General features: G+C 35.7%; 1 protein-coding gene across 3 annotated transcripts in view; it reads left to right on the top strand.

Annotated features, from left to right (window-relative positions):
- UBE2Q2 (ubiquitin conjugating enzyme E2 Q2) overlaps nucleotides 1-12355 on the top strand; it is a 68546-nt gene that overhangs the window by 18432 nt on the left and 37759 nt on the right. The window contains exon 1 of one of the 3 annotated variants that reach the window (XM_031956788.1): nucleotides 547-876. The exons of 1 other annotated variant lie outside the window; for it this stretch is intronic. In XM_031956788.1, the coding sequence (XP_031812648.1) occupies nucleotides 835-876 (42 nt within the window). In that variant the 5' untranslated portion in view covers nucleotides 547-834. Of the gene's footprint in view, nucleotides 1-546; nucleotides 877-12355 lie in introns of those variants that run through there. One more of the 3 variants, XM_031956789.1, reaches the window with a different exon arrangement.

A 12355-nucleotide genomic window follows, 5' to 3' on the forward strand; every position in this document is an offset into this window, starting at 1 on the left:
TGTTTTCAATTTTTTTGCTACCACAAAAAAGTAAAGTTATAAATATTTTGTTGTATACAAAGCCTTTGTTTTTTGTCATTGGGATCTTTCTTAATGATATATGCCTAATAACAGAATCTTTAGGTGAAAGGGTATGGATATTGTGGTGACTTTTCTTACATAATTCCAAATTGCTTTCCTGACTGGGTTGGATTAATAGCACCACAACCAATGTAACAACAGTATGCTTGCTTTTCTTCAGCCCTTCTAGCATTGACTAAATTTCCATCTTTTTTCATTATTGCCAATTTGCTAGATATGAAGTAAAAACCTCAGGGTTTTGATTTGCAATTCTAGAATTAGTGATGGGACATTTCTTTCATATGGTTAACAGTGTGCAGGGTCCCAGAGCTAGTAAGTAAGTGTCTGAGGCTTATAGTTGAAGTTAGGTCCTCCTGACTCCAGTGCTGGTACTCTATCTACTGCACCACCCATAGAATATGAAGAATAGAATATGAAAAGAGCTCTACTGCAGTTCCAGGTGATTATGATGAAATTTTTAAAATTCTACATGGATTCACAAATAACTTGAGGGGAAAACATCAAGATCCTTGACTAAGCTAATGTGAAAGTTATCAGAGGAAGAAAACTTTTGTGGCTGTGGTTTACTTTAAATTAAAAAAAGACATTTTCCTCTCTTGCTAGCTTGCTCTTGCCCTCCTAGTTTTGCTTTTCTCTATGGCTTGGAAGCTGAAAGGACTTGAATATGTGGCATGTAGCTCCCAAAACAGTTTTACTGAAAGAGGCATGAAGTAGCTGGAGTGCTCAGCAGAAGGAGAAACAACAGCAGCAGCCATGGTTCGAGCAGGAGCCACAGGAGCCCAAGTGGAGGTGGAAGTGTGTGGTGCTGGTGCTGGTGGTGGTGGCCCCAGGAATAATGGCAGCTCCAAGCCCCTGGCTCTGTCCAGAACAAGGGTGGTAAAGGGCATGGGATCATAGCTTCTGCCTTTATATCTAAGCCCTTTCCTTTTCTCAACCCTTTTTTTCCCTCCCACCCCTGAAGGAAAAATGGATATTGTAAGTTAGGAAGAAGAGAGTAGGTTGAGGTTCCTCTCAGAAAGTGAGTTGGGTGAAGAAGGAAAAGAACTGAACTGGTCTAGGCTGGCTTGTTTCTCTGCATTTGGAAGCCCTACTTGACCCTTTGTGGGGATTGATTAGGGAGGGATATTTGGGCTAGACACTAGAGAAATACTCCTGATGGGAAAAATTTATTTGGTACTCACTGTTTTTGCTACTTTTGAGTCTCTGGCCTCAATTAACAAGTATTAAGGTATCACTGTATTTGTACTTATTTCTAGTTCTGAGTTTTAAGGTTTTTGAGAGCATAGGCTTTCTTTCTTATTTGTTCTCGCTCTCACTTAGCAGTTGTATATTGCATATAGTGGAAACCTGATAAATGTTTACTGAATAAATATATTTTGAAGTAGTATTTGGTGTTTCACACAGGCAGTTAAGATAAGGGATGGTCGAAGAGGACCAGTAGTTTTGGAAGTCTTCCTTGCATGATGCTAAAACTTAAGTGGGTTGTACTACGATTTTATTTGTTTGTTTTGCCAGAATTTAAATATTATTAAACCTTCCCAGTCACCTCTTTTTAATTATTCTGCATAATATAAATTATTTGGCCTATCCATACTTAACTATAGTCTAATATGCTAAATTACTTTATTAGGCTTTTGTGGAAATAAAAATTGTTAACCAAAATGCTTTTTTTCTCTTCAGATTTGGTATAAGATTCTATATGATATGCTAGTATTTAATTCCATAGCTTAGTGCCCAGTAAAGCAACGGTAAGGTAAAAATGTGACTGTATATAAATAGGCTTGGTAAGAAGGAGCAAGGGGATGCACAGTACCAGCTACACACAAGATTAAAGTTCATGGACCAATGGGAATTTTTAAAGGACAAATCTAGAGGATGCAGACAAGAACAGGTTTGTGACACAATACAAAAGTGTGGCACAATTTGATTTAAAAAAAAAAAGTATCAAGGCTGCTCTGAGTATGACAAAGCAAGTGAAGAACCACAGGAAGAGGCCTATAAAGCCATACTAAGGGGAAAGAGTTTTTAGAAAAATGATTCCCTTCCCTTTTCCACCATTATTTGCTTAGGGGGCCTGGGATGGTGGTAGCTATCAATCACAGCTAGCAGCACCTTACACATGTTCTCCTATTGGATGCTTACAACAATTGATTCAGGCAAAGGTGAAATGACTTGTCCAGGGTCATACAGTTAGTACTGTAGATAGGATTTGAAATCTGGTTAGAACAAGCATTTATTAAGTACTTTCTATGGACCAAGCTTTGGAATACAAATACAAGCAAAAATAAAGACCATTTCTGCTCTTAAGAAAACACGTAAAAAGACACCTGAATAATTGGGTATTCATGAGCTATATCTGATTGCTTATCTTCTCAGGGAGAAGAGAGGGAGAGGTGGAATTTTGAACTCAAAACTTTGAATTTTTTTTTTTTTTAAACAGCTGAAGGTGGATTTTCAAGGACCAAGATGAAAAAATCCAAAGTGTGTGGATCAGGGAAATGAGTGGCTAGAACTGGCTTAGTCACTGTAGGCATAGCAGATTACAGAGAGGTCTTCCAAAGTGAACTGGATTGTCTGAAGTGTCACTGTCAGAACTAGAAGGAGGGATATAGACAGTAATTAGCACTAGTTTTACAGAATAGAACAATGCAATGGATGTCAGAATCCATAAGACTGAGGCCTAAGTGTGGTCCTGAAGAAGAAAATACTTAAACTGACTCATATTTTAAATATATTTGGAAATTGAAACCAAATGTAAGGTTTTATTAGTATTAAGAAAATCAGGAAAGATAAACCATTTTCTGATTAAGGAAAAAATAATTTGGAGAGGGAAAACAGGTAGAAAAATAACTTTGTAAAAGTTGTGTATGTGAAACCTTGAGTTTTATGTTGAAGGCTACTTTTTTTTTTTTTTTTTTTTTTTTTTTTTCTGTTAGCCTGCTTCTATCTTTTGGCACTAACTGGCACTGAAGATAGTTCTTCACGACTGACTTTTCAGAATTAATGCTTGTTAGTTAATTTGACAAGCAATTTTTTGTTGTTATAAACAGCCATTCTTTCCTCCCCTACTCCCCCAGTCTTCATTCTGCCCTCTGACTTCCTCACATTGTCCTTCCTCTACTAGACTAATACACTCTTCTAGCTTCTTACCCTGTCCCCTTGTAACACACACTCAGCCTTGTCTCCAAATTTCAAATCCTGTGAGACTGAGCTTATCTATAATTCAGACAAACAACACACTCCTCCTTAGGACCTTCAAAAAAACACTTTAAAAAACATAAGTAGAATTTTAGGCTTATTATCATGAGGCAGATTTAAAGACCTGGAAGAGAGATCAAAAGCTAGATCAGTAGATTTACTTTAACAAAATAAGAATCCATATATATATTCTGTTTCCAATAAGTGATCTGCCTGGCTTGTTCTAATTATATTTTAATGAAGAAAAGCAGAAAAATAGCCCATGTTATGTTTTTGAAAATTTCTAGAAGCTATTTTTGATAGTTTGAAAAAATCCCTGATTTCATCTGCTTGGAGTATTCCCATCTAGGAGTTAGTTTCCTTTGGACTCTCTAGACATTTGCAGCTGAGGCTTTATTATTTAACACTAAATTCCCTCTGGGTTATAAGGCCAGTGGTCTAGAACTCATTGCATATTTTTTTAAAGTTAATATCATGAATCTATTTGCAGTATAATGATCTAAATCTTTGTTTTTCTTTGCAAACAAAGACTTGTTAATCCTATTAGGGATTCATCTGAACAAAAGGACAAAGGGCTACATAGATTTCTTTTCCAGACTCTCTGCTTGTGACTAGTAATGTCCTATTTTTAATGGAATTTGTTTTCTAAAGATACACAGTATATAGATATACTCGTGATGTGGTAAGTATAGTTTAGGATTGGTTTGTCAAGTTAGTGAAGTTGGGATTTGGTTTGGTTGATTTTTATATTAGTTAATTGTAGGGAAAAGGCACTCATGGTTTTTCTTAATATGTATTAAGTTCTTTCAGAGTTTGTACCATTGCCATAAGTTTTTTTTTTTTTTTTTTCAAAATTATTTTATAATTTATTTTGTCAGTGTTCAGTAGCACAGCAGTAGGATTAGAGGATGATAGTGGACTTGGAATGTGATAGATGACTGTCAGACATAATTATTCCTAAAATTCTTCCTTACCTCCCACATATGGGCGATTTCTTCAAAATGCAGGTGAAGATCAGTTTCTCTTTCAAGTCTTTTCCAATCCTTGTTCCCTCAATAACTAGGATACTCCTTCATTAATTAATGATTTTAAAATTGTTTTATTAACCTTAATTTTTATATATCAGTTCTACATAACTTACATATTTGCAAGCATTTGTATCACCAACTCTTAGTGCAGTGTTTGATACATAAAAATTGTAAGATTTTTGATGGCAGAAAACTACTTCTATTTTGTCTATGTATCTCCAGTACTTACCATAGATCCTGACACATAGTACAACTCATACAAATGCTTCTTGAATGATTGGTTAATAACTCTTTGTCACTGAAGAAAAAGGACCAAAGGTTTCAAAAGTAGAAGAAAGCTTTTTGGCAAGGTTTTTCAGAGTCAAAACGATAACCTTGGAGAACAGAGAGCATTGCCATAAGTTTTAAACACTAGCATTTTCTGTTTTCTTTTAAGCTGAATTCAGATGCTATCTCCTCCTTACCAGATTTCTTCTCCTCCCCACCCAAGTTGGTAAATGATTTTTACTGTCTTGGACTTCCAGCACCTGAATATCCTTACCACAATACTCCCATACTTCTCTTCTGTATTTCACATAATACTTTGCACACATCAGACACTTAACATTTATTGAAATTGAACAAAAGATGAAGACTCTCGAAAATTTCTTGAGCTGCCTATGAGTGTGGACTTAACTTATTCCCTGATGATCATGATCCATGACTAAATTATTTTTAGTTCAAAGTACTTGGTATCAATGCTTGTTACCACCAAAAAGTCCTGAATTGATAAGAAGGGGGACTGCACCCTGTAAGAGTCCAGATAGAAATGTCAATAGCCATTAATGGAAGAACTAGAGTAGGCAGTAATTGTTTTCTTGTTTTTTTTTTTAATTTTATTCAATTACACATATAGTTTTCAACATTCACTTTTTTGTAAGATTTTGAATTCCAAAATTTTTCTCCCTTAAGACAGCAAACAATCTGAAAAATAGGTTAAACTTATTTCCATATTAGTCATGTTGTGAAAGAAAAATAAGAACTAAAGGGAAAAATCATGAAAGAGAAAAAAAAAAAAAAAGCCAAAAAAGTTTTAAAAGTATGCTTTAATCTGCATTCAAATTCCATAGTTCCCTCTCTGGATACAAATGGCATCCAAGTCTATTGGAATTGTTTCAGATAAATGTATTGTTGAGTAGAGCTAAGTCCATCAGATTTGATCATCCCATAATCTAGTTGCTACTACAGTTTTCTCCCGGTTCTGCTCATTTCACTCAGCATTAGCAGTTCATGTCAGTCTCCAGGCCTTTCTAAAATCATCCTGCTGATTGTTAATTACGGAACAATAATATTCCCTAATATTCATATATCATAACTTATTCAGCCTCCCTCCAACTGATGGGCATCCACTTGGTTTCCAGTTCCTTTCCACTATGAACATTTTTACCCATGTGGGTCCTTTTCCCTTTTTAATGATCTCTTTGGAACACAGTCCCAGTAGAGACAAAGCGTGTTGGATCAAAGCATGTACACAGTTTGATAGCCCTTTGGACAGAATTAGGAGTGGGCACTTGTGAGATAGCTGTGTTTGGGGGAAGACTTAAGATTGAGGCTGTGTGAGCTTTTTGTTGGCAGAGATCATGCCATTGAATCTATGTTTCTAGAGCCCAGCAGGCCTGGAGTGTTTTACTCTGCTGATTGACATGTCTTCTCTGTGCAAAGTACTGTCTTGCCAGCCGTAACATGTTACAGATAAATTGAAATACAAAGTGTCTTCCCCCTAGGAATGTTAAACTCTGTGGTCGAGAATATAAAATAGCAAACATTATAACGCACTCTAAGGTTTACTAAGAGCTGGAAATGTCACCTCATTTGATCCTCACAATAGTCCTGTGAGGTAGGTTTAGTTATATTAACCTCATTTTATAGAAGAGAATAAGTGACTTAACAAGGATCACGCAGTTTATGAGTGTCTGCAGTATTTGAACAGGGGTCTTCCTAACTCCAAACACTGTGTGATTTATATGTATTGAATTTGCAGTATGTGTGTTTGTATGAGGCACACACATAGACAAGAGAACCAGCGATCCAAGAAGTCAATTGCAGTATCAGAAAGGCTGCAGAAGGTAAAGTGGCTTAGTAGATAGAACGCCACCCCTGGAGTCAGGAGTACTTGAGTTTGAGACACTTAACTAGCCTTGTGACCCTAGGCCTGTTTGCCTTAGTTTCTTCATTTGGAAAAGGGACTGACAGACCACTCCAGAATCTTTGCCTAGAAAATCCTAAATGGGATCACGAAGAGTCTAGGATGATTGAACAACAATGGACAATGTTATGAATTACAGAAAAGAAAAAGGTCACTGAACCTCAGCAGCTGACTTCATACAAGAAATTGGACCTGAAGTTGACCTTGGAAGAATGGGTCATATTTAAAAGGTGGAGTAAAAAATGGGGTGGACACTGGAAACTTTGTTGCAGCAATAAGACTGTAGTGGGAGATATAGTTGGAAGAAAAGTAACTTGTAAGATTTTGATTCAACAAATGTTTATTAAGTGTTTACTGTATGCATGGTTTTGGACCAGACTCCAGCGATGCAGAAATGAAATGCAAACTTTTTGGAGATTGTTCTCTAGTTATAATGCAAGTAAGGGAGAAATGGGATAAAAGTGATGGATGTTAGATTAATCTGGCAGTGGGTGTGCAAGATATACTAGTATAGGGAGCGACAAGAAGCAAGAAAAAGTAATCTTTAACTTTCCATGTATCAGATAAGCTATGCTATGTGTACCTGACACTTCTAAAAGTTATGGTCTTATTTTAATATTTGATTCTGGAACTGCAATGTGTATTATTGAGGCAGGTCAAGAAAGTATGCACTTAAGAAGGGAGGTCAACTTTTTCAGATGTCAAATAGGATGCTGGGAATAAACAGAACTGTTGCAATATGAGTAAATCACAGCTAAAAGATGTGCTAATTTATGGAGTTCTTCAAATGAAAAGAATATTCAAGGTGTAACAGTATGTGCAAGTTTGGCTTTTTCTTTTTTAAAATGTATTTAGTGCTTAGTCACCCAATAAATTAAAGATATAGCCATGCTTGTGTTTTTGTCAGGAAAGATTGATTTAAAGTAACCTTTACTTGGAAATATGGATTGTTAGCTCAGAGGAGCTTTTTTGGGGTCCTGTTAGGGTGAATGTATACAAGAGGTATATAAGTAGTATTTCTTGTATTGATCCCTTCCCCCCAACTCCATTCCTAAATTCAAAATTTTAGTTACAATTTATTGTAGTTTTGAAACCTTCCTAGATTAGTATTCTGGTACTCATTGATCAGAACACCCCTGCTTCTATAATTGTCTAGTTTCTCATCTTCCTGGAATTGCATTTGCATTCAAGTTACTTTGAATTCAAAAGTGAATAGGATTTCGAAGTTAGAAGACTGAGCCTACTAATTAACTTTGTGCCAAATCAAGCCTACTAAATTACCTTTAATGCCCTTGCCAAGGGGATAGTGTTCAATGTAGTGTGAAAAGAGTTGTCGTTGGAGTCCAAAGACCTTAGTTCAAATCCTTTCTTGCTTATGCTACTTACTACTCATGTATCTTTAGATAACTTCTCTGCCTAAATTCTAGTTTTCCTAATCTATAAAGTGCAAGAGAATGGACTAGGCTTTAAAGGACCCTTCCAACTCTAAATAGATATTCATGTTTCTTTGAGATTCTTGACTTTGGTTCCAATTAAGATTATCTTAATTTCTTTCCTGATCCTCTCGGGTTTTCCAAAACTATTTGTTTGTCTCTAGTATTTCTAAAATTATGTCCAAAAAAAACCCAAAAAAAAAACAATGAGGAAAGGAGGCATCCCTTTAAATTTTTCAGGATTTTATTTTTTTTTTATTCTGAACTTCAGATATCAATAAACATTTCTATGTAAAAAGGAGAACAAGAAAAAAGGATTGTATATGAAACCATTTTTATTTCAGAGAGCATGGTTTTAAAAATTATAATAAATCAGCCTGTTAGTTCCACAGCTGACCTGTTTATGTTATCCTCAGAATTTTTGTTCCCTTCTGTGCATTATTTTCAACACTCTTCTTTTTTGGCATTTCCATCATCAGTACTTTTTTTCTTCCCCATTTCCACAGATAATAAGCTCTCTCGTTTAATGAACAAACTAAATTAAGCAAAACAAATCCATACATTGGCCATGTCTGAAAATGTATATGTCGTTCGTTCTATGTCTGTAATCCATTATTCTCCAGAGATAGTCATGCATCTTGTTATCCATCTTCTGGAGTCATGGTTGACCATTTCTGTGATTAGAATTTTTAAGGCTAAAAAAGTTTATTTTCCCTTATGGTATTATGATTATTGTATAAATTATTCTCCTATTTCTGCTTATTTCATTCTGTGTTCATGTGAGTATTGCCAGGATTTTCCAAAACATTTTCTTCCTTATTTCATAACCTGTAGCACTTTACCAATACGTATTGAAGTCATAATTCGTTTATCCATTTCTGATGGACACCTCTTTAGTTTCCAAATCCTGCTACAAGAAAAAGTAGTGCTCTTAGTATTTTTGTACATAAGGGTCCTTTCCCCTTCTTTTCTTGATTTTCTTGGGGTATATTAGCATGATGGTAGTATTGCTGGCTCTTGAGCAGTGATTCAGTGATTTTTGTAGTATACTACAAAATAGTATACTCCTAGTAGTATACTCCTTTCCAACTCCTGGGAATATTCCCAAGTAACTCTCAAGAAAACTCTCTCCAGCTCTAAGAGCTGGGGAAGAGTTTCTTGAGAGTTTTCTGGGGAACATCGACTGGGGTCGGAGACAGAGCACTCTGGAAGAAAGCCTACAAGCCCTATCTTCGAGGCAAGAAAGATTCATCGTATCTTCTACCTTGGTGATGGCTGGAGTCGGAAGGACAAACCTTTAGATTTGGAGACATTCGGGCGGAGCTCTTGGAACCAAGCAGAGATATAGGCCTCTGAGCTAACCGAGCTATATTGAAGGACACAACCAATACGTATTGAAGTCATAATTCGTTTATCCATTTCTGATGGACACCTCTTTAGTTTCCAAATCCTGCTACAAGAAAAAGTAGTGCTCTTAGTATTTTTGTACATAAAGGTCCTTTCCTCTTCTTTTCTTGATTTTCTTGGGGTATATTAGCATGATGGTAGTATTGCTGGCTCTTGAGCAGTGATTCAGTGATTTTTGTAGTATAATTCCAACTTTACTTTTAGAATGGTTGGACCATTTTAAAGAAAGCTCCAACAACACATTAGTATGTCTGTCTCTCACATCTCCTCCAACAATTGCTCTTTTCCCTTTTTGTCATCTTTGCCAATCTGATAACTATCAGCTAGAGAACCTCAGAGTTGTTTTAATTTGTATGTCTTCTAGGAGTGATCTGGTACATTTTTCTTTATGATTGTTGATAACTTGCTTTTCTTTTTGGAAGACTGTAGGGATTGGTTTTTTGTATTGAGTCCATCCTCTGTTTATCTGAGAATCCGTGCTGCAAAGATGGTTTTCCACCTGTTTCTCTTTTCATTTTAACTGCATTTATTTTATTTGAGCAATTCTTTTTTTCAAATTTATGTAAACAGAATTGTCTGTTTTCTCTTCTCTGATTCCCTCTAATCCTTGGTCAAGAACTTTCACAACAGAGTTGTGAAAAATACTTCTTCCCTGTTCCTCTGATTTGTTTTTGATGTGATCTTTTATAATTAAGTGTATCTCTCTGGTACTTAAGATAATTGATCTGGATTTAATTTCTGCCAGACTGCTTTCCAGTTTTTGGTGTATGTTCAGCCCTTCTTCCTTTTGTGAGCAAAGAAAAAGGAGTTGAAGATATAGATAGAATATGAGAGTAAGCATGAGTTGGAAAAACAAAGTGAACCTCTGTGGTTTGGAGTGCTGAATATAGCCTAGCTTTGCTTTAGAACTGGAAGGGGCTGTAGGTAGCTCAGGAAAATGTTTGCAGAGGCAGCCAGCCAGCCAGTCTGCTGTTGCTGGGGACCTAGTACACATGCCACAAAGGGAGTCACCAAAAGAATTATTTTTTTTTAAATAGCTTTTTATTTACAAAATAAATGCATGGGTAATTTTTCAGCATTGACAGTTGCAAAACCTTTTGTTCCAACTTTTCCTCTCCTTCCCTCCACCCCTTCCCCCAGATGGCTGGTTGACCAATACATATTAAACGTGTTAAAGTATAAGTTAAATACAATATATGTATACATGTCCAAATAGTTATTTTGCTGTACAAAAAGAATCAGATTTTGAAATAGTGTACAATTAGCTTGTGAAGGAAATCAAAAATAGAGGGATTGGAAATTCTATGTAGTGGCTCGTACTCATCTCCCAGAGTTCTTTCGCTGGGTGTAGCTGGTTCAGTTCATTACTGCTCCATTGGAACTGATTTGGTTCATCTCATTGTTGAAGAGGGCCACATCCATCAGAATTGATCATATAGTATTGTTGTTGAAGTATATAATGATCTCTTGGTCCTGCTCATTTCACTCAGCATCAGTTCATATAAGTCTCTCCAGGCCTCAAAAGAATTATTTAGTTGGCCTTTCTAATCTTTTGTTAGGGAGCTGGACTCACATTGAAATTGATTATCTTCAGTGATGAGACCTTCATCTCAACAAATATCTAAGTGCCATTTAAGTACCTAGCCTTCTTAGAAAAGTTAGGCCCCACTCCCAGGCTGGGTATTAATAAGAATAGTTTGAAAGCCCCCACCACCATTCACTCATTAGCAGTGGGCTCCTGCTCTTGGAACCTGTGTTTACTCATTTATAAAACTGAGAAAATATTAGCACTTATTCCTGGGTTATTGTGAGGATTATGTTTCTTTAGATATTATTTCTAAAGTGCATTCCAAACCTTTAAATTCTATCAGTGTGAGTTATTACTAATACTACCAACATCCTTTGGCAGAGATGATTAAAATGGGACCTTAACATAATATTATGCACTTAGATAGCATCTGATCTTACTTCCTTGTGGTGATTCTTTTAATATGGATTGGATTGTTTCCAATACAGAAGAGTAACATCGACAATATAATTTTGCTTAAGTAGAAACTGTCTTAATGTTTACCAATTTTATATCCTAGGTTCCTAGGCTTAGTTAATATCATTTTAAAAATATAATACTGCAGCAATCAAAATTGTCATTATAAACTGAGAAAATAAATCTCAAGAAGACATAGTTTATTTTTATTATGTTCTGTCAAAAGGTTTGGATCATTGTGAGAGTTTATTGAAGATTTGGAAATGAGGCTGATAAATATCCTATGAATCATCTAGCCATCTTTGTTTAAGATAAATGGGGTATAATCTCCTTAAATGAGATTCAGATCGCATATTGACTCTTTTTTTGTTGTTGTTGTTAAATTCCACAAATTTCTAACCACCTAGTGCAAGATGAAGGAGGCTTTATTGTCAAATGTCATTGGACATGTTAAACGAGAAGAAGCTGTTTTTTTACTCTGTATCTGTTAATAACAAAGTTTGTTGGAGGAAGTAGTTCAAATTCTACTTCTCAAAGAATATCTATGTAGAATCAGATCAAATTGTAATAAAGGTCATTCCCTGTAGTAAATATTAATTTTGCATCTATTTTTTTAAAAAAAATAATAAATACTGTATGTGTGTATATGCAAATGTATTGAGAGCCTTGCCTTTACTCTGAAACTACCACGTGCGCGTGCACACACGTATTTGTATATTGTCTCCTTCATTAAAATGTAAGCTCCTTGAGGATCTGGTCTGTTTTTTTGTTTTGATGAATTTTTTGACCTTCCCTTTTATCTCTGGCACTTAGCTCAGTACCTGGCACATAATAAATGCTTGTTGACTGATTAACCTTCATCCTTCAATTTATCTCTCTTTCCTCTCCTAATACCCAAGGGGTGGACTCAAAAGAGAGAGCTCAAAAAACTGTTTAGTAAAAGTAAGCACATGAACAAAGTGTAAGCATTGGTGTTGTATGCCATACCTCCCTCACTACTAAATTTGGTCCTTATATTTAAATAGCTTTTAGATTCCCT

The sequence above is a fragment of the Sarcophilus harrisii genome, chromosome 2, assembly GCF_902635505.1.
Source record: "Sarcophilus harrisii chromosome 2, mSarHar1.11, whole genome shotgun sequence".
Lineage (NCBI taxonomy): Eukaryota > Metazoa > Chordata > Mammalia > Dasyuromorphia > Dasyuridae > Sarcophilus > Sarcophilus harrisii.